This window comes from Nelusetta ayraudi, unplaced genomic scaffold (assembly GCF_046127955.1).
Source record: "Nelusetta ayraudi isolate G7.1 ecotype Tasmania unplaced genomic scaffold, CSIRO-AGI_Nayr_v1 ptg000071l, whole genome shotgun sequence".
Classification (NCBI taxonomy): domain Eukaryota; kingdom Metazoa; phylum Chordata; class Actinopteri; order Tetraodontiformes; family Monacanthidae; genus Nelusetta; species Nelusetta ayraudi.
In genome coordinates, this window is record NW_027466121.1 from 4,285,679 (window position 1) to 4,308,536 (window position 22,858).

A 22,858-nucleotide genomic window follows, 5' to 3' on the forward strand; every position below is an offset into this window, starting at 1 on the left:
TTAAAGCAGATAAGGCATTTCACAATTGGCCACAGTTGAACTACAAAAGAGTCGTTGTCCGGCTGCAGCCCCAGTCTGAGTGCAGCCTTTGTGAGGTTCTGCTTAACATCCCATTATTTCCCAAGTTTGCATCAGCAGCGACACTAAACTGCCAGCAGGATAAGCAAACTCTCAGTCAGCGTGTCCCCTCTGCGTTTAGATAATCGCTCTTCCTTCGCCGGGCCGCGAGCAATTTCACCCAGCAGCAGCAGCAGCAGCAGCGAAGAAGGAGAGGAAGAGAAGGAGGGTCACATGCAGCCGCGCTATCTTGGCACAAAGTGGCCTTTGTGCGTTCGCGACGTGCTTGACCTCTAACTCGAGTCTGTCAAACAGACAACAACTGACCGCAAAGGCCGACGGAGTCGCTGAGAGGGTGTGTGTTAACGGTTCACACGGGGACACAAAATGATCCATCACTGAGCAAACACGCAAACGGGGGGTCAGAGCAAAGGGTTGCGGAGGGGTGAAAAGTGGAATCCTCCGGGGCTTCACACCGCACTGACACGGGTCAGTGGAATCCACACATGTCCCATGGAAAGTGTCCTTCCAGATGTTCACCTCTGGCAGGTGGATGGTTGGCGAAAGGGTAATGAGAGGCTGGCGTAGTTCCGCAGCAGTGCTTGTTTTTCATTTGGCGAACCGTCTCGTGTTTTGTTTACTATACCTGGGTTGTGTTACAACACAGAGTTGTTGGTTGTTTTTTGTTTTTTTCTCCCCATGGCACCAGGCATAACCCCGGTGACGTGCCGTTACATGTGAACAGGATTGATCAAGTCAAGCTGGAAGCTCTCCACTGTCAACAAAATCATCTCTCTCGTGTCTTTCCCATCAACATGTGGTGTGCAAAACATTATAGAAGTTCTCTCTGATTCTGAGCAACAGTGAATCATCCACCACGCCAGTTCAACTTACTTCCTTACTGCTGGACGCATCAACCCATCTCTTTATTGTTGTCCAGTAAGCTGGTTTTCTCCGATGCTGTTTTTTCTGGCAGACTATTTACTTAAACAGACTATAAGTAAAGTTTTCTTCTTGCACTTTTTCCTGCTATTTCAAGGCATGGGCTTGAGTGGTTGCACATTCATTCAAGGATATTACTATTAACTAATTGGTTTATTATTATTTTTTAATCTTTAAATGTATTATTAACCTGTGGGGAAAAAAAGGCTACTGTTGAAATTAAAATCAGAAAGCTGCAAATAAAAAAGGGGCATTTTTTATTTACATTTGATTTATTTCAATGTGATTTTTAATTTGAAATTCGGTTTTGCAGTTGCAAGTTCTTTATTGTACTGTATTAACTAAGCTTTGCTTGTTGAAGCAAAACTTGTTTGGCTCCATATGAAAACGCTCACTGTTGGAGGAAGATTTTTCCAATAAATATCAATGTTGACCTGCGACTTTGTCCAAGTTTGAAAATTTGGCCCCACTGTGTATTTGAGTTTGACAGCCCTGATATAGCAGCTACTAGCATTTAACCAGCCAGATTGCAGTGTGATATATATTTATTTTTTGTTTTTTTAGCAATAGCCATAAAGTGGTTGGAATGCATTTTGTACGCCTTAGTGATGGTGATGCTTTTGCCATACTTTAGGAGTCTTCAGATACTCTGGGCTCATATTTATCCAGATGGACCATTAAAATTTTCATTTTTGCGTCTCACACTATAGCACCCCTGGGTATTGTTTTGTTTGAAAATTGGCAGGATTTGGGTTCCGCTTCAGATTCCCCCAAAACCGAGAGGCGTTGTGATGGTGCAGTGGGAGTCCAGAGGTCCTGCCAGGACAAGCAGTCCTCCTCACCGTCTTCCAACAGACATGAGCCAGATGCACAGACGTTAATCATTTGGTACTGTTTGTAAGGGAGAGTGTATACAATGTGTATGTTTGGACTGGCTGGTGCTCCTCGGCAAGTAAACGTAAGCTTGTCTGCCCCTCCCCCCCCCCCCCCCCCCCCCTCAATGACTACCCCAGCAAAGAATGGAAAGTTTGGACAGCAAACAGGGAATTGGGAAGATTTACATGTTATTGAAGCCCTCAGTGAAACAAAGCAGAGAAGAGTAGATTTGGTTTGGGGCGGGTGGTGAGTGAGTGACGGAGCGAGGAGGTGGAGAGGAAATGTTTTATCCCCTCTATCTGAAAGCTTTTCTTGCTGGCAGACGAGCTCCTGACCTTTTCCATCATTGACAATGAATCTCCTTTATTTCTCTGCTCCGGTCTCCTTTCCCCGGGCCGTGCGTCTATTTGTCTATGTGTGTGTTTGCGCCCTGCTAGTGTGTGTTTGTGTGCGGTTTTCATGTTTTTGTGTTAGTTTGTGTTTGCCCGAATGAACAAATGAGCACACTGAGGGGCCAGCAGCCTGTCTTTCCATTTTTCATTGCTAAGTAATCCGATTTTCTGTGCAGTGCCACAAGCATTGAATTTACAGTGTTCTCTATTATTATTTCCAAACTCACAAACTCTGTGTCCCATTCTAGGCGAATCTGGACTTGGGAAGTCGACGCTCATCAATTCTCTGTTCCTGACTGACCTGTACTCCAAAGATTATCCCGGACCCTCCCAGCGAATCAAGAAGACGGTGCAGGTGAGGACATTGCAAATGTTACAATACTGCAAAGTTGTAACATTCAGTTCAACTGACACAATGAAGTTAAAAATGTACAAGTTCCAGTGTTGGTAAATTTTATCAAACATTTACAAGCGTTATATCCGAGAGGTTGTTCGTCCGGATTTCTTTTTTTTTCTTTAGTCAACCGAAATCTGATGAAGTTGACCCCTCCCTTGATGACGTTAATAGTCATCTGGAGCTGGAATGAGCTTAACTGTGCTGATGGTCCAGCGATAAGAGCAGGAAACAGCTGACAATGTTTTAAATGGTGTCCACGTGATTGGTTATAATTACTAGAATCCAGATCATCACTGAACGATTGCTTGGATTTTTTAACATAAGGTTTTTGTTTTGTTACTTTTCATTTTGAATCCAAGCTTGTTTTTTTTTGTCCCCCTGTGGAAGGTGCAGAAAGTATTTATGACAAGTAATGATGATTTATGTGTTTCTCCTCAATGAGTCCGTAATATATTCTAAAACCAATGATTCAAATGTCCATTGGTGGATGTAGTAGTAGTTGGCAAGCAGTCACCAGGAGTAATGTTTAAAAGGGATGAGAGTGGGGGCAAATGTGGATGGGGAGTTGTTGAAAGGAAGGAGAGTGAGAATGGATGGAAAAGATACAGGGCAAATGGGGCGGCCACGAGGCATATTTTTGTCCTTTTATGGTCATGTGAAACAGATGAAGAAGAGGAGGAGAGAAACTTCATTTAGATCAGCAGTGGGCAGCGTGAAACGGATCTGAATGCCGAAAATCAAAGATGAGAAAATGTGGAAGTCAAGTGAATACAACTACGTTTGGGTGTTGACCAGGGAGCAGCGTTCCTGGAGGATGGAAGGCAGGTAGCTGGAGATAAAAGAGTTTGAAAATAGTCTCTGTCTGAGGGCGGAGACATAAACACGACTGCCTAGTGCGAGATGACCGAGGAGAGACAAAGAAAAACAGGGTCTTGGGTGAGAGTCCTTGGACTTCCCCAGGGCCCCGATACAGCATAGTAGCATCGCAAGAATTTTCCCATGAAATATAAAACCAACCCATCTGAATGCCTTCACTTCAATGCACTGATAAAAGCTGGAAAGAACTTTGTTCTCTCTCTCTCTCTCTCTCTCTCTCTCTCTCTCTCTCTCTCTCTCCCTCTCTCGTGTAAGAAAAATAGTTTCCATTATCATAAAATCCCTCTCTCCTCACACACGTGCACTTAAAACACATTGCAAATCACTTTGGAGTTGGACTTGGCTCACACTTATCACAGGAACACAAACACCCACACATACAAATGACTTTTCCTCAAAGGTAGAAATGTACTTCCCCACTTGGCTGGTTTTTAAGGACTCAATCAGCAATCTGGTATCCTGTTTTTGTGTTAAATGCCATCGCATGCTGACAAGAAGGAAAAGTTCATATTCCGGATGCACTGTAAAGCAAATCAGTCAACTTATACAGTATTTCCCTCGATTAGTGTGCATTTACATTCTAAAAACCAAACAAAAACGGCAAAATCATTGTCCTGGACACTTCTTCAATTTCAGCTTCTGTCATTGGATCAGTCACATATAAAAAATACCTCCTTTACCCGTTCCAGCACATCCAGAACTAGCTCGTATTTTGATATTTTACTTTCCTACTACTCCAAAATAATTTCATTCTTGGAGTGAAAGAAACCAAAAATGTTGAATGAAAATATTATTCAAGCAGTCCAGATGCCTCTTCTAATTCAGAAAAATGTAGCTATCGCTTGGAATCGATCTGGCATTTTACCCAGCCCATTCTCCATAGAGGTCATCTAAAGTCACTATGTGATTTAGTGTCTTTAGTGTTTATTTCCATATGTCAGATAAAACATAAACAGAGAATGTGCCTGACCATGAAAAATGGAGGTTAGTCATGTTTATCATACGGTGGTTGAAGAAGTTACGCAGAAGAACTTAAAAGGTCGGCAAGCATTTTTTAAGGTCAGCCAAAAGAAACTTGAAAGGGCCCCACAAGCTCTCCGAGGAATCTTTTGGCTGGGATGTAAACCTCAACCATTTTTGACACGTCTGATATTTCTTAGGCACCAGTATTAAATGTCTGAATAACGGTAATGAAATCTGAGCCTCTTCAGTTCGCTGATTTAAGGCCATGAAAGGTGGAGTGGAAGACAGAGACCCTGAAATGGTTCCGAATTTCTCTTGCAATACAAATTTCTATTACATTTCTGGAGTGTTTGCACAGCTGTTCATGCATTCGTTCCACTTTGGGCCAAAAACGTATGTGGTGGTCACGGTACGACTATTGAAAATTATGTTTACGGCTACCAGAATTATTTCAAGGGGACCAAAAATGTCATTGCGGCACGTTTAGTGAGGTTGTTTAACCGTCCATCATTATTTTGTAATTTTCGATGCTGTGTTTGTTTTCTCTCACACGACGCTCTGAATGAAGTTGGTGTGGAAACACCTCAGATCACGTTGCTGTGTCTCCGTTGCCACGACGCAACTTTCACGTTCAAGCCTGCAAAACCAGCCTTGCGCTGAATTTCGCCGTCAATCTTGGTTCGTCGCTCACTTCAAACCTCATATGAACCCCAGGAGGCGAGCGCGTGCTCACCTCCAAGTAGCGTTTAGCGTGTATAAGTGTTCGCTGCGCGAGTGCTGCGGTCTGAGGTTGAGCGAGAGAGAGCGAGAGCGAGAGAGAGACCAGGGTCAGAGTATTTATATTCCAGAACAATTTCTTGTGCGTCGTCGCTCGTCCACATTCCCCAAGATCAGATTCCTTTTAAAATGATGGTGTTGAGACTGGCTGCATTTTTGAGGTTTTCTCCCAATCTGTTTTTCTTTGCAGGAGCGATGGAAATAGCGTATTTGGCTTGAAGATGGCAGGCATATCATGCATAAACACTTACTTCACAAACAAGCGTTTTGTTACACCGTTCAGTCCAAGATTGTGAAACGAAATGCAGACGCTCATCGGTAAAGCCGGACAGATTTGCTCAGAAGGCTCGCGGAGAGACGTCGGTTGCATTGGAGGAAGAAGGAGTTGAAGGGCCGATCCTAAAATATCGTGATGGCCTCGTGAAAGTGTGTGGTAGAACAGACGGGAACCACAGGAGACCAGCAGGAAATGATGGATCTGTGGGAATGAGTGCGAGTGTATTGACTGAAGAGAGATGGAAGGGTTCTGTTTGCCTGCGTTTCCTCTTTCGTGACATGGCCAGACCCCTTTTGACATGACGTTACTGAAGATGTTGCATTAAACGTGCATATGGAGAAGACATTGGAGTTACATATATGTACAGTTTGTTGGGAGGTAGTCTTCGCATTTCCTCACATTTTGCACATTTGTTGCAACATGCAGCGTTTCTGCCTCTTTAGTCCCTGGATATGGACTCTAAACCAGGGATGGGCAAACTACTGCCCGGGGCCATATGCTGCCCGTTAAGCTTTTTAATCCGGCCCGCAGAAATAATAGTCAGTAAGTCATAAAATAGCTGTATTTTATGTCGATCCAAGGCTAAGATCTGCCCACCACGATGTTTTCATTATCCCTGTGTAATTTTACAGTAGATTACTACTAAATGAACTTTATTCTGTAAACTGAAGGAAGTGACTTGCCTTATTGTGAAATTTTTAGACATCCAGTCTCACTTGTGTCGAACTGAATCCTCCTCTTGAGTGAAAGAGCTGTGAAAATTGTGGGCGGGCTATTTTTTACTGTGGCAAGACTTTAGTGTGTCTGCAGTCCTGTTTTCACAGACTCGTCTACCTGCAGGTGGGGGAAGTTATTTGGTGTAATTGCTCTACAAAATGTTTATGCTGATTGGCGCTTTGCCGTAGTCCCAGAGGAATGTCAGAACACAGCATTTTTGGCTTCTAGACAAATGACCGAAGACTATTTCCTGTTGGTCCCCGACGTAGCGTTGGTTCTACAGATAGTCGAGTTCTCCCCGTGATTCAGAGTCCTTCGTTAGGGCCTGAAATACATTCAACTGCAAATGTGTCATTTATAATTCATGCAGTGTTGTGCGTGCACACCCGCAATCATTTAAGTGATGTCGCCATTATCGCCCCCGTTTTGCAAAGAAGCGCATTCGCCATCTAGGACGTTCCGGCAACGCAGCTTATTTCTGTGAGTCGAGCTGAAAGTGTTGCGGCTCAGCTCACTAGCTCCTGCTAAGATTGAGCGTACAACCTAGCTGACGTAACGGCTGTATATATATGTCCTGTGTAGTCATTTGTTGCCCGGAGCAAAAGGAGAGACGGGAGATTCCTCACAGATAAAGCCGTCAGACACTGATACGCGCAACTGTCAGCAGGCCGTGTTGGTGCACTCACAGCAGAGTGATGCACGAGAAGGGCTTCCTCTGAACACATCCCTGCTTGCTCTCTAGCACTTTCTCCAGGAAGGTCTTACTTGGTGTGTTTTTTTTTCCTGTTTATATTCTCTCATGTCAACAGCTGGGGGGAAGAAAAAAAAATGCCTGTCTAAAATGTTGATTTGGACCAGTAGCCAACAAAGTGAACTTGGTGCATTTCAGGTGGAGCAGTCCAAGGTCTTGATCAAGGAAGGAGGCGTCCAGCTGACACTCACCATTGTTGACACACCCGGGTTCGGAGACGCGGTGGACAACAGCAACTGGTGAGCGCCGTTGGCACGGTCACATTCCCCAAATGATCATACGCTCTTTATTATCCAATTTCCTCATCAATCCCTTCCCGTGTTTGCCGTCACTTGTCTTTTACAGCTGGCAGCCAGTTATAAACTACATCGACAGTAAATGCGAGGACTTCCTGAATGCAGAGTCCAGGGTGAACCGCAGGTCCATGCCCGACAACAGAGTCCACTGCTGCTTGTACTTCATCGCGCCGTCTGGACACGGGTACGTCTGCATCGGACGGAAGATGTGATCCAGTGCTTTTGACGTGTTTTCAGTTTTCAGGCAAACAAATTCCTTATTTGCGTCACATGTTTGTGGCAAGAGTGACGTCCGGGTTGGAGTTATGACTTTTTCAATTACATTACCGTAGATTAAAGTCAGCCCTCTTGGGTGTGTGACAAGTTTTCCGGCTGTCTCGAAGCTCTCATTACAGTTTTCATATTCTTGTTCATCCCGGCCTCCAGTTTAGCAAGCATTCTTCTAAAAACTCTGAAGATCTCCGGAATGCTGCATGTTTAGCCCTCATTGACAGACGATGGTACTTTTGAGACTTGATGCTTTTTAAACAGGGTTATGGCTTCTTAGAGGTTAAGTGTGTAATATTTATGGATTTTGGGAACAAACTGCAACATCAAGTGGTTACATTTAAGATTGCAGCGCTCACCGTCTCACCCTCCCTCCCCTGAGTATGCCAGTGAACTACGGTGGCCTGTGCACACAAACACGAATGCCTCATCCACCCTCTTCTTTGTCATTCTTTGTATATGTCTATTATCATATATGAATAAGAACTGTTCTATGAGTAGGAAAACCAAATGAGTTTTCTTGTGCGAGTATACACTTTTATTAATTTATTTATTGCCAGTATATTAAGCATTTCCCAATGTAAAAATTGGAAATCAGTTCAAATTTTACACACTGGACCTTTAATGATGGATGTGGTATATCAAGGGTTGAAACAAAGATGGCTTTATAGGAAACCATATATGTTATTATGTGATGAATGAATACAGTGCCCATCCTGTTAGAACAACACAGCTTTATCTATGTTTGTATTTAGATTTTACAATTTAAATCTGCGCTTTTTCTAGTGCTAATGTTGCACTGCATGCATATTTGTGTGCAGAGGTTTTTCAGCAACACAAGTCAGGACTCATTCCGAATTGAAATTAATTGAACCATTTGTTTCAAATGTGATGAAAAGCCACCGACTCAGTGACCCATTTTTAGCTCAAATAATTCTACTCCGGGGGGGAAGTCCACCTTTCCATCCAGCTTCCTGTCCCCAGTAGGTTCAATGTGCTAAAGCAGTGTGTGTGTGTGTGTCTGTGTGAGAGAGAGAGAGTGAGCAAGCCAGTGTCGGTGACCCACAAAGGTTATATAACTCGGTTCTGCTCATGCTCACTAGAGTCGTTTTGCTCTCCATCTCTGAATCATCCAATCACAGCAGATGCCGGGAGTAGCTCACAGAGAGCGTCCTCCTCTTAGACAGACTCTCTCTGTCTTCTCTCCAAGTGTGTTCGCTTGCCATCACTGGAAGCTGGTCCTCGACGCAGCTGAATTTAAAATATAAATCTTGTCTCCTCGCAAGGCTCAAATCCAACTGTGTGCACAGCAAGAATCTAAGTCATTGCAGAGCTGTTCATAAATCCACTCACAAGAATTCCTTGAAGAATTCAGAATGATGTTACGCGTTCTGTAGAAGATCTGCTAACTTCAGTCTTTTCCACTGTTAAAAAAAAAACTTTGTTGAATTGATACCAAAGTGTAATATTCACATCGTAAATTTGAAGGACTCTGTGTCATTTTACTCACTTGAGAATCATAACTGTCATGTTGAATCTTATCAGTACAAGCCGGAGCAAGAATATGAGGGAAAAATAAGCCATAGAAAGTGTTCATTGGTGTATTATCCTTGTCTGATTAACATTTTTATTCATTAATTAATTGATTGTATCTACCAGCAATTAACCATTAACAAACAATAATACATGTTGCATTTGCTCTCAATTGAAGTCCAAGAGGTTTATAATACGTATGGGAATAGGACAGGAATAGTCGCCATTCCTTGCTTCTGTGTCACCTGATTTGACATTCGGTGCTCTATCTGGTGTGTGTAGTGTTCTCGTCTCGTCCTGCTGTTTTTGCTGTTGGGTTTGACCGACTCCGTCCGTTCTCTCTCAAACACACGCCCACGCAGCTGCAGCCAGGCACGTACTGCACGGTGTCCAAGTTTGTTATCAATTGCTGAGGAGGGCTCCGGGCACATTTCAATGCATTATTCAATTCCATAAGGCAGAGAGAGTACAGTCAACTGAAAGCAGCATAAGCATAAGAGATCTAAAATTCATCACTGTGATATAAAGCAGAAGCAGAAGGAGGAGAAGAGCGGAGGGGAGGGGACAAAACCCGACATGAGTGGTCACCTGTTATGCTGCGTAACAATACAAATATTTATTGAGTTTTAATATTCCTGATGCAGTTTTTTTTTTTTTAAATCCACATTTAGGGCACTATGAGGAAAATGGAAAGAAATTTACAACATTTTCTTTTAGTTATTGGTCATGTAGTTGGACAAAACAGCACTAATCAATAACAACTGTTGTTTTTTTTCTATCAACCATAAGCTTTTTAATTCAAAGTAGATCAGGTTGTCTGTTAAGGAGGCCGTCATCTTTCTACATCGGCACAGAATACACGATTCAACCCTAATGGCATGACATCAACCCTTGTTATCAGAGGTTTGATAACCCGATGACTAGAACGAAAAGTATGAAAACAGTGTTCACAGCTGGGTTCAGGGCGACCTTTCTTCAAACACGATGAAATTAGAGTTATTGGTTTGTTTGCGGTTTGCATTCTCACTGCCAGATGCTTCTTAATCTGACACACTGGGCCTTTCAATGCTTAACCGTGAACACTCCTAAAATGCGAACGGTAAGCAAGTCTTGCTAGGTGAGAGGTCTGGGGACGTCTGGCTGTTGCGTCCTTTTTTTCTGACAAATAAAAAACAAAATATGTCACTTCCGGGTACCTGTAACCGGCCGAGCCCGGACCGCCAGAGCAGAATTCGGCCCCGACGCAGGAATTACAACTGGACTATGACCCCCATATGTTTAGGAATTGGCTTACAGCAAGAGCACATCTTTTTTCTGTCCAGACATATAATTTGGATGACATCTGAATAATCTAGGCCATCATTGATTTATTGTGTGTCGGGTCTGCCATGCTCGCTGCTGCTCCCAATCAATCTCAGGGAAAGTAAAAATCCTTTGAAATGGGACCAAAGCTCTTGATTTGCTGAGCTACATCCCGACAATCTGATCTCTTCTTGGGCTGGTTCCAGTCGTTGCAGTCTACGGTCACAGGACTTCATCCGCATGAGGGTTCCTAGAGCCAACACAGATCTTGGTTTAAAAAAAGAGGGGGAAAAAAGCCTTCAGATATGCTGCTACCTGGTCATGGAATGACTTCCAGAAGGATCTCAGGCTACCTGAACTGATGACTTTGGGCGAATTTCAGTCCATTTTAAAGGATCAAGAAACCAGTTCTATTGGGCATTGTACTTGTTTTTAAATTGTTTTACTACTTAAACGTTTTTAAATGAAGGATATTGATTGGTTGGTTGGTTGGTTGGTTAGTTGATTGATTGATTGATTGATTGACAACCATAGAATGAGTTCGCTGGATGCTATGTGTGTGAGGTTCACCAGTCAGTCTTTAAAACGCTGGACTTCAAACAAATAGTTGCCACTTCAGGTCACATAAGAGGTTCTTTGTTTGGTCTCAGATGGAGTTTCGATGCAAATGAGACTCTGCTGGTTAGCTGGAGCTGCGTCTGTCTTCAACCAAATCCTTCCCAACCATAGCCGCGCCACACCCCACTCATCTCACTCTCGGTATGATGGTATAAAATGGGAGCCAACGTTCAGCTGAATGTCTCTTCAACAGCTGCAGAACTGAAGTTTTCTAGCCGCTGTTTCAAGAAGTCCCATGTGGCCATAAAACTTGAATTCCTGCAAATCCCGCATTTAAAAAAAAAAAAAGAAGAAAAAAAAACTGCACGGTCACGTCTTTGAGCTGCGTCTGACAGATGTTTTATATACGCCGAGATACCAAAGCTGAAAGAAAAAGTTCCAGCAGTGCGCCTGTTGCAGCTGTGAGTCCAGTGAGCTTCATAAATCATTGTCTGGGTTTTGGAGAGACGATATATATGCGCTGCTATAGCGCCAGGAGATGTCCCACAAACACTTTGACGTTCGGGATCCTCTGCAGCCCTCAAGTCTCCCTCTGCTGAACCAGACGCACTGTCTCCTGGTTTTATCTGAGGACCACACAGGCTCCCAGATTCCTCCGATGCCACCTTATTCAGTGACTTGACCCCGTTGCTGGAAGAGCCACAGTGCCGACCTTCGTGGCCTTTGCGACGTCGACCTTTGAAAACAGCTGTTTTGTTGCCCTCTTGCCCTTTTGCATTCCTCGGATGAGTGTTTACACAATCAACAGGCAGGCCGACATGCACGCGCAGAGACGCACACATTTTTGAAATTGTCCCCAAAACCAAATGTCCTAACTGTATTTTTATAATTGATGTCCACAGTTGAAAGTATGAGCACTCCGGCCATCACAGGGTTCATTGTTCTGAACCCTGCGCAGTTAGAATTTCACTTTGCTTGCCGTCTTCCCTCACTTTGTTTTACACACCGTGAGTGTAAACCTCTTTTTTTTACAACCTCGCACCAAACCAAAGCTGTTTGATGCTCAGCCACATGACAAGGAATGGGACTCCTTTGTTATTTACACAGAAATGAAGAGCCTTTTGAAATCTGCAAAGCAAATTCCTCATCAGGCTAAAAAGACTTGGTTGCTGTCTCAAAGGAAAAGCGCTGTCACTGTGTGCTGGCCCCATTGTGTCTTTCTGCCAGCGTAGAATGGGTCTAGCTGTCCCTCTGCTGGAGATCCAGTGAAGTGCATTCATTTCAAAACAACTTGATGAACAAATAAAAGCAGTGTGGCATTTCCCTCTAATTTTCACCGTATTGTCGCAGATGTTCAGTATTTATCATCACATTATTTGGATGTACAAATGAAAGGATGGTCTTGCCTGCAGGCGTGGCCACAGCGAATCATCCGCTTCCGTCCAACCCCCATCCTCTGCATCCTCTTCTCCTACACTATGTCCCCTTCCACGCACGTACTGTAATAAAGGACAAGCCATTAATGGGCCAGTAATGGGTCAGCTGTGACTAATTTAACTGTACTCACATGTTCAAAGAAAATGTCTTTCTTTGGTGATGTTGCCTTTAATGAAATAAAAATCTCTTCTGTTTCATTTTTCAGTCTGAAGCCATTGGACATCGAGTTCATGAAGAGGCTTCATGACAAAGTCAACGTCATCCCTCTTATTGCAAAAGCCGACACTCTGACCCCGGAGGAGTGCCAGCTTTTTAAGAAACAGGTATTTGTCTGCATTTCTGCTGCACGCTTGGGCTGGATGTCGTTCCAAATCGATTTTATGGGAACCTATTTGGAAAATATGCACTTTGTTTTACTCAAAACAGACGGCACAACATTTGCAGCGCTAATACATGTGGGAACATAATCCTAAGCCATGCTGAAGAATTTTAACTTCATTGACCAACAAGGTTGTGTTTGGAAATGACTGGCTTAGTGTAGCATTAATATGAATTCCACTGTGCAGTTTTGACTTGTCAGCAAATCCTACCCAAATCGAGCAATTCACTTCCTGGCTCTAGCTGTGTTCCATAAAGTACTTTTGGCTCGATTTGCTTCAGGAAACACAAACTGACAGAACTGTTGTTTACTCCAATCACTGTTTTCCTTTCTCAGATAATGAAAGAGATTCAGGAGCACAAAATCAAAATCTACGAATTCCCCGACACAGAGGACGACGAGGACAACAAACTCATTCGAAAGATCAAGGTAATTGACCCCACGCGGTTATTTGCCTGTGCGAAGCGTCATTAGTGGGCCTCTCATTGATCTCACAGGAAGTCAGAGTCACACACATAGCCAGAGGGGCAGCCCAGCTTCTCTCTCATCCTGCACCGCCCGGTTACCTAATTGCAGAGCACAGCAGCAGAATGATTGAAAAGCATATTGAGCACGTGTCCACGTTGGGTGCACATGCCCCAGTAACAACAGTCGCACAATGCACTACATGTGCACCACACCGATACGCTCCAACAGGCCAGCGCAGAGTGCAACCTTTTCAAATGTCTGATTACATCTGTGAACCTCCAATCGCACGAGTCCTTCCTGTGAAAAACGACTAAAGCATCTGTCAAACAACGGACGCCGCCTCCAGATCAGGAGCTTTTGAGTTCAACATTTGTATTGATTCATTATGTGAATTAAGGTTCATTCACATCGGTTAGGCTTTATTGTGTGTTTTCTAGCAGTTATTGCCAACCGACTGAACATTTAGCTTTGTGCAACTTTAGTTGATTTTCTAATTGTTTATGTATTAAATCTATGATCCACCAACGCGCTCTTTGACACCTCATCTGCAAGAAACTTACCCAGCTACCTCAGATACCCAGTACGGTCACAAGTTAAGAGTTCTTCCAGGAAGACAAGAAAACATTTTTGTCTGAAGAGGGGAAATAAATGAAGTTTTTCTTTTCAACTTTAGGAAAAGATGCCGCTGGCAGTGGTCGGCAGCAACGTGGTGGTTGAGGTGAACGGCAAGAAGGTCAGAGGTCGCCAGTATCCATGGGGTGTGGCAGAAGGTATGTCCGCCAGGGTCCTTCACAGAAGGAAGGAGGCAACATTCGTTACTGCTGTCAGTTTTGCTGCACAGGGCCGGTGGAGAGTTACAACAACAGTTTGCAGAAATGTATTTAGTGCAGAATTGTGTTCAGTTTGCCAGTGCACCTACATGGAACACAAGGGTTTGAAGGGCTGATAATGTCCAGCTACGTTCGCTGTCTGCACTATGTGTAAAGAAGCATGTTTTCCCTGAGAGTGTATGATGTGGTGCATGTGTGACCTCCCCCGTCTTCACTGAATGTATTAACTACCAGCGTTTTAATGGAATTGTCAAAATGTATTTTCAGTGAGGCATGGTTTGAAACATCTTCCCCCATGCTACTAAAATAGGTTGTAGTCATTTGATAGTGTGTAACTTTTTGGCTTTAGGATCATTACAGAAAGAGTTGTGCGTACTTTTGAGGTTCCTCAGTCTGCCATTACTCTGCCTGCAATGTTTCATTTGTTAAAAGAAAACAGAAAAGGCCACAGAAACGGTTTGACCGGTTTTACTTTTTTCAGTCTGCACGCCTGCAAGGCAAATTTACCTTTCTGGGGAGGTGCTCTCACTGACTACAGTACTGCAGCAACGCGTACATGACACTATAACACTGCAGAGATAAAATCCAGAGGCATAAATCAAGGCCCAATCAAGCAGAAAACTTTTTTTTTAGTTACTAAGGTTTTGCTATATTTTGACAAGTGTGCCATTGACAGGTAGTTACTACATGGTGTTGTTATACTGTACGCCCCCGCTCCCCTGCCAAACCCACATGCACACAGTCTTTTTGGGAGTGTTGTTCCTGAACCTGATAGGGATTCTGGAAAAGCAAGACCACCTTAAAAGCATTATGGAATGCGTCATGTCAGTGTGGGAGCAAGGAAGCGAATAAAGAAACCGACCAGTCGGATGCCGCCAAGCTGTCGACACCGATCCAGTGTTGTTGCTCTGAATATATAAATTTATACAAGGTGAAAAATATGCTGTTTGTCTTTATATAAACTGATATACCTCTGTTGCTCTGTGGTTGACCATATTTCAGTCTTTCACTATTTCATTCTTTCTTTTCTCTCTTTTTTTCTTTTTCCCTTGTCTATTCTTTTCCATGACTGACAGAGGGCATTTTTGGTAAACAAAGCCATCTTTCACTTAATTTCGACCTCATTTTCCTCCTCCTCCTCCTCCTCTACGCCCCTCAGAGTGCTTTCCCCAAACTCTCCATCACTCCTTCCCTCCACTTTTCTGTTGCTGCTGTCTCATCTTTTAGGCTGATGGTCAAACCAATGCTTGAATCAGACTTGGGCTGAACGCTGATCTTATTTTGCGCTTCGAAAGAATAAACCAATTTTAACCACATTTTAAAAATGGCCGGGATGCAAAATTCTGACATTCCTTACACTCCATACCTTATCACAACAGATTCATTTTTGCGTCGAAGAAATTTGTAGTATTACCCAAATGCTTAAAATCTGGTGAAGGGTTGACGTCCCTACATTGAAGTCTTTGGGGGCAAGAATACGTGCATGATGATCCAGGATTGAGTCATGAAATCTTGTTGATTACCGCCTGTTGTAGTTACTATAGAGTACAAGTGAGGACCCAAGTGCCAAAGATGCGCATTAGTGGATGCATCCACACATCTGATTGAACCTGGCCTGAGCATCTGGAATTTAACCTGTAACTTTGGATCCTCCACTGGACACATAAGTGAGGTGGGCACATGAATGATGGCAATGCATGGTAACTGTAGTTGCCTCTGCTTTGTTTTCCCAAAGCTGAAAACTGTGTTCAGTACTTTTTACCCCGGAAGGACCCATTCTTTGAAACTGCTTATTCTGCATCCAAAGAGATACCAAAGCACTTTAGTCGTTGGCACATTCCCACAAAATTCATGGTCCTAGTGCAACCTAGTTGGTTTCTAGCTGTTTGGCACTTTTCTTACCCCACTGGACTTCTTTTTAGTCACTGCTGAGTTTTTGTTAAGGTATCCATAGTATTATAAATATTTGAAATAATCCAGGAAGTCACTGGAATAATCACACAAAGTTCATTTATGCTTGATGCCCAGCCACGTCTGCAGGCCCCTCTGTCTGGTGACCGTGGCTGCTTGGAAGCTTCCGTACGTTCGCTTTGCTTTGCCCCAGGTCTGATGCTCAAGGTAGTCATGGAGACAACTAGTGGCTGTTTGGTGCTGATGCAGTCGGAACATCATTCTAATACCGTGGTGGTTCCCTCCTTTGTTTCACATGCAGCAGCTCTGTTATGATTACTTCCCTGTCAGCCACACGATTCAGCTCTTTCAAACTTGCATCGTTGGTGAAGGGTCAGAGTCTGTCGCTGTATCTCTGGACCAGGGAGTGGCTTCCACCATCCTAACGCATTGCTTCTAGGTTCATAAGCTGTTAATTGTGAGGTAACATAGTTTTAAAGCGCATGTAGCAGCTCCCAGAAGTCATCAAGGCAACAACACATGTCTTGGGATCATGAATTCTCACTCATTCGAACAGCTGGAATTTGAATAGAACGCTTTTAACATGTCAGCATTTAGCATCATAGGGCTATAATGGGCACGCACACACGCACGCATTGCATGTGTGCTCTCGTTTCATGAAATCAATGCAGTTCATAGTCATGGCCGCAGTAGTTAAAGCACTGAGGCTCAAAACACCTGATGAGCTCAGAAGTTATTTTACTAACATTTAGCATTTTAAAACATTTCAAATTGATCAATGAAGCCATTCTCCAAAGTAGCAATGTGCATCAGGTATTTTCTGCCTTTCAATGGTAAGAAATGTATACTTTACTACTACTGGTAACAATTTCTTTTGCCCCCTGACCCTTGACCCTACACAGTTCCCGTATCTAGTCCCTCGTGGAGACCTGCACCCTTCCCAGCTGATCATGCATAGATCCTCATATAACACCCCTCCTCCAACCGCCGCACTCCCTCTACAAGCCCCTGCACTTCTAAAGACAGTCACCCTGGACACATGCAGGTTATGGTGTTGATCCGGGGTCAAATCTGGGCTGAATCTGGGCCAAAGTCACGCTGGTTTGAGGTTTGAATTCCGGAGAGCATTTTCAGATGAACCCCAGCTGCTCCAGACCCAGATTTAGCCCCTCGGCTGGGCACAGACAGTAACTGAAAAACCGTACCCCTCCCCCTTCGTCAGAGCTCCCTCCTCTAGAAGAGACAGGAGGTCAATGGCTGGCTTTGGATGCCAAGGGGCAGCAGCGGGACTGCTTAAGTTTCATCAATGGTAAGGTGTCCTCCTTATTCACTCCCCCGGTGACGAGGGCTGGAGGCGACACAATAAGGAACAACAGTCCGATGAAGAGGAAGACCGTCACGTTTTTTTATCCTCGGCAGCGGTGTCTGTGCAGTCCTTTTCCAGAATCCCATCTGACCGTCTTAACCGTGTCCCTGTCCCCGAGATGAAAATTCACAGTCGTCTAACTGACCAGTTCTGTTTGCCGCCCTCTGACCAGAAACTCTTGTTTGTTCCAAATATGTGCCGTCTGTTGGCTCTAACCGTGAAAAGCTGTGATCAGACAGGAGGTTGGGCCGAAAGCTTGCAAGTCAAAAGAAAGTCAACAAAGTGCTTTATTAGTATGCCAGACAGAATTGCATTTTAAAAATAACAGCCATACAAGGCTGTGCTGACATTTAGCATCGTTTGCACCTTGTTGTCCATCGTAGTCTGCCTTTCTTAAAAAAACTAATATTGATGGCATCAAAACAGCATGTATGTCACAATAGTTACTTAACTCAGTTGTATCAATTCAAAAACACCAATTATGGACATATAATGGCATTAATGTTCAATAAATGTAGCAACTAACTAACTAGTTCAACTGGTGCATGCTACAATCGTAAAATCAACCTTTCTGAACGGTAACTAATGTCAGTTGTCCACTTCATAGCAATGTGGCCGCACACATAAAATGTGCACAGTACAAATTAGTGCGTTGTTTATTATAGACATATCTCAGGAAAAAAAATTTAATCATAATATGATGTCAATGTTGCACCGTTGGATCTGAATGCTGATTTCAGGTTGAGATGTATGGCTGATGTCTCAGCCAGATGTCTCACCATCCTGCTGCAACATCTGCGCTGTCAATGAAGCGACAAAGCACTTCCATTGGAATCATCCTGTGTGATCACAGCCTCGTGTCTGTCTGCCCCTTGTTTTCTGTTAACGTGTAACCGCTGCGGATTTGCTGCAACACGCTGTCTCTTGAAAACTGGCCTTTGCTTTAAATCCCCTTTGCTTTTAAACCCCTCCCTTTATACCAAAAGGAGAAATGATGTTTTTATACTGTGTCTATACCACGAGGGTTCAAGATTGGCCAATAACACTGTTTTTAGTTTGTGTTCGATAATATATCATTTTCTTTTGTTTTGGATTTCCCCCAATAAGATTCTGCTTATATTTCCCCAACACTTAGAATGTTTAATCATGTCTTTAACAGCTCAGTAACTTTGTTCAGTAACATTTTTGTTTTTTTAAAGAAATATGTCATTTTTAGAAAATGTTTGTAGCTTTTTTTAATGGATGGTTTACATAAACATTACTTAGGGCTCACTTATTTTTGGCTTACTGTTCAGCCCAACTTGAGTTTCCAATTTCTCTGTTTCTCTCTCTCCCTGTGTTTTTCAGTGGAAAATGGGGAACACTGCGACTTCACCGTGCTGCGAAACATGCTGATCAGGTCAGAGATTGTATCCACTAAATGCTTATCTCCGTTGTTGCTTCTTTTTTTAAAAAAAAAATTGCACATCATGACTTCATTAGAATAAAAAATCCACACAGTCTGTCTCCAGTGGCAACTGTAGTTCAAAAATTAGATTTTTGTCTTTTTTGTTTTGCTCTTAAAATAAAAAAGTGGAAACAAAACACTTGGATTTTTGTATTTGATGTATTTGATAGATTCTTGCAACAGTAACGCAGCTTCAGGTTGGTCTTGTCTTTGTTCTTCTCATCTGGGCTCTTGCCCATGAATTACCTTCCAAGTCTCACCAAGCCCATTTCCCCCATGTATCCACGTTTGCAGGACCCACATGCAGGACCTCAAAGATGTCACCAACAACGTTCACTATGAGAACTACCGCAGCAAGAAGCTTGCTGCCGTCACCTGCAACGGCGTGGACACGACCAAGACCAAAGGCCAGCTCACAAAGTACGCCCCAGTCACCTGGCTCCTGCTCTATTAGCATGTTTTGAAATGTGAGCTGAGCAGAGTATCTAACCTGTGCTGTGGTCTGCAGGAGTCCACTGGCCCAGATGGAGGAGGAGCGTCGGGAGCATGTGATGAAAATGAAGAAGATGGAGGCCGAAATGGAGCAAGTCTTTGAAATGAAGGTGAAGGAGAAGAAGCAGAAACTGAAGGACTCAGAGGCTGAGGTGAGTTTGAGGCTCTGCCAAATTGCGTAAAAACAGTTGAATTCATTTGTGTCTGTGTCTTTTATGAAGTTGGATTAATTTTGGATTATGCTGGATTATTCTTCCTGTCTTGCAATCATTAGGAAAAACACTGGTTTAAACACCAAATAGCATTTTGGGATTAAAGAGTATTCCATGTTTGTGACCCTCAGCTGGAGCGACGCCACGAGCAAATGAAGAGGAACTTGGAGGCGCAGTACAAAGAGCTGGAGGAGAAGAGAAGAGTGTTTGAGGACGAGAAGGCCAACTGGGAGGCTCAGCAGAGAATCCTCGAGCAGCAGAAACTGGATGCCTCCAAGTCAGTACACCTTTAAATAGCCGACTGAAAAACCTTTCACTGGCAAAATGGATCCCGGGTCTGATTCGTTAAGTCGTTGTGTTGGTGTCAACTTTTTCGGTTGTGTAGGCGCACAATATCGCTAGAATGTTAAAGAACGATTAAAGGCACAACTGTCCACAACTGTAGCTCTCAGATCCAGAACATGGATTTGAGAACTACATTTGAGTGGTTAACCACAGTTAGACATGCAAGTGGAGTTGTCTGTTGTTGCAAGATGGTGAGTGACGTTCTCATCTTTCTTTCTTTTTTTTTTCCTGACAGGACCATGGAAAAGAACAAGAAGAAAGGAAAAATCTTCTAAAGAGAGACATGAGGTGTTACATCGAGTTTTACACAAGCAACATTTTTTGTCTTCTACCCCTCTGATGTTCGCACCTGCTGCAATACTCAACACACACACTCATCAACAGATTAGTCTGTGTTGCATCCAACATGTTTGACATTCACACACACACACACACACACACACACACACACAAACACACACACACACACACACACAGGCGGAACATTAGCATTAACAGTTACAAAGGGCCACCGCAGCCCACATGCTTGTCTCTCTGCAGGGTTCCACTGTACCCGCTGAAACTGTTTATTTTCATTGGGGGAAATGCATGTTTTTGTGAAATTCTATTTTCCTATATTTCCTGACAAAGAGGAGAAGCCAGAGCTCCTCTGAGCTACAGTAAAGAGAAAAACTCATGGCAGGGACCATGCATAGCCATTTGTACACATGTAGTGGTTGTACGTTCTTTTCCTCCTAGAGCTTCAGATAGATGTACTGTCCCTCTCTTTGGCACTCTGTCTTTCATTCTTCACAAACATTTAACACACAAGTCGTGGGTGCGCACTCTTGAGCATGCTCGGCCATACAGGCCTCGGTAGAAGCGTGTGAGGACAGCCGGATGTCGATAGGGAACGTGACAGAATGAGCCAGTATCTGATGAGATGGAAACGTGGATGGACTTGAGACCTGGTCACAGCCCTAACCTGAAATGCTTTCAAGCAATTTGTCACTCTGATGATAACCTTCTCTGGATCCATGAGTTCTTAGGGCAACCTATACATTGATAAGAAATGCACTACTAAGTACAACTATTAAAATGCCGTTGATACTATTTCCACCTCAGTAGAGGCTTCAGAGACAAGTAGTGTCATGCCAGGTAGGTTGCATTTCCACCCCACCCCCTAAAAGGACACTACTAGCAGATCCTGACAGCAGATTAATTCTTATATAATCGTGTAATAATTAGGACTAACTGTGACATTTTTAGAATCTCTGTGTCTTCCAAAGATTCTGACACTTAGGTTAGTTTTGCTCAAGACCTTACTGTGCTTCCTTAACATCATCTCAGGAGAACATTTAGCGTTTGAAATGTTGGTGTGACCAGGTCTTGAGGGGGTTTTTATTGCGGTGACAGGCGTGGTAGGTTGTTCCTATGAGCATGGGCAGGTATGAAATTATTAGATTCTCCACCCAAGGTCATATGTTCTGTCTTGAACACACACCAATAGAACAAGGGTGGTTGGAATTGTATCTTTAAAAAAAAAAAAAAAAGCCACATTGCAAATCCCTCCCAGTCTAAAATAAAATATATACAAAAACCTCATTGGTGTGTACAACTTTACAGGATACAGTATTGCAACAAAGATATTTGATATTGTGATGTAAGTAATGGATGTTGTCATTGACTTAAACCCTGATTTCCAGCTTTTTGTGATACTCCCAAAAGGGCCATTTAAAGCTTAGGTAGTCCTTTAAGCTTTCTCCCTCCGTAAGCCTTGGCAGAAAGACAACCGTTTGGAAACGTTAGAATGCCAGTTTAACCATGTCCGTGGCTTCACTTAAATACATAATATCAGTACATAAATGCTCCTCTGTCGCGTACAACATGTGCAGTTCAGGTCAGAGTCAGAAGTCAGTGGGCTGAAGCTCATTGAACCTTTACCTTTCTAAGAGTTGTCATGTTTTATTTTCATATGACGATAATAATGATGTTGATAATACGACATGTACGGTTGAAGAACGACTCCTTTAAGTCATCCTAGTTTTCTTTAGAGACTCACAACCTGTTACCTTAGTATAGTTTCTGACTGCGGGAGTCATCAAAACATAATTCTAAAGGGACAAACCTTACATCTTCTGCACATATTATCTGTATGGATTTGTTGAATTTCCATATTTTGTGTACATACCGGAGGCCGTGGCCTTAATTTTTTCTTTTCTTGTTTTGTTTTTTTCAGAGAATTTTATGCCAGAATAACAACATAACTATATACGTCAAGCTAATAAATTCATCATTGCAGCCATTGTTTCACACACATTTACTGTATTAATGCCAACGAGCGCATTTTCTCAGGACCACTCCAAAATTTTTTCTCCATGTTCTGAGAAAAGCAGCTCTCTGGCAGAATAGGACTAAACACATGACTGAATTTATCTCTCCAATGCTCGTGAACCATTTTCATTTGAGTAACACCAAGTTCACATAGATAAAAAATTTTGATGATTTTTTTTTTTTGTAACAGATTTTTTTTTTTTTTTTTTTACATATTGTACACTTTTCTTCTTCTCTTCTTTGTTTTATTGTGTTCTGTCTCTAACCGTACATGGTTAATAATAAAGTTGACAATGTTATGCTTTAACTCCTACTGTGTGGTGTTGTTCTTCGACAGAAAAACAATGAAATGAATGGAGCACATATAAAGCTATTAGTCAAAAACAAGGTACATTCTTTATTTTATTATTATTATTTTAAGTGGTTAAATTTATATTGTATATCATATTATATTGTTATTTCTTCTTTAGAAAATAGTCTTATTTGAGAGAATAATACGTTACAGTAATACATTACACATTAGCAGCTAATAGAACTGATTGAATATCTACCAAGTCTACGTCAAACCAAAAAAAAATAAATACATCAATTGATGGGCATGGTTAAACTATGAGAAATGTCAGTTAGATCCACCTCTGCAGCACTGTGGAACGCCAAAATCGCAATATTTTCTTTGG

The 22,858-nt window shown here is 42.8% G+C and overlaps 1 protein-coding gene across 2 annotated transcripts in view; it reads left to right on the plus strand.

Annotated features, from left to right (window-relative positions):
* Positions 1 to 22,488, plus strand: part of LOC142899362 (septin-7-like) — a 36,786-nt gene extending 14,298 nt beyond the window's left edge. For both annotated transcript variants that reach the window (XM_076042944.1, XM_076042943.1), the window contains exons 3-13: positions 2,516 to 2,622; positions 7,164 to 7,264; positions 7,371 to 7,505; positions 12,624 to 12,741; positions 13,134 to 13,226; positions 13,939 to 14,035; positions 18,720 to 18,771; positions 19,114 to 19,239; positions 19,328 to 19,463; positions 19,655 to 19,800; positions 20,104 to 22,488. In XM_076042944.1, coding sequence (XP_075899059.1) covers positions 2,516 to 2,622; positions 7,164 to 7,264; positions 7,371 to 7,505; positions 12,624 to 12,741; positions 13,134 to 13,226; positions 13,939 to 14,035; positions 18,720 to 18,771; positions 19,114 to 19,239; positions 19,328 to 19,463; positions 19,655 to 19,800; positions 20,104 to 20,143 — 1,151 coding nt within the window. In that variant the 3' untranslated portion in view covers positions 20,144 to 22,488. The remainder of the gene's footprint in view (positions 1 to 2,515; positions 2,623 to 7,163; positions 7,265 to 7,370; positions 7,506 to 12,623; positions 12,742 to 13,133; positions 13,227 to 13,938; positions 14,036 to 18,719; positions 18,772 to 19,113; positions 19,240 to 19,327; positions 19,464 to 19,654; positions 19,801 to 20,103) is intronic.
* Positions 22,489 to 22,858: the final 370 nt, after the last annotated feature.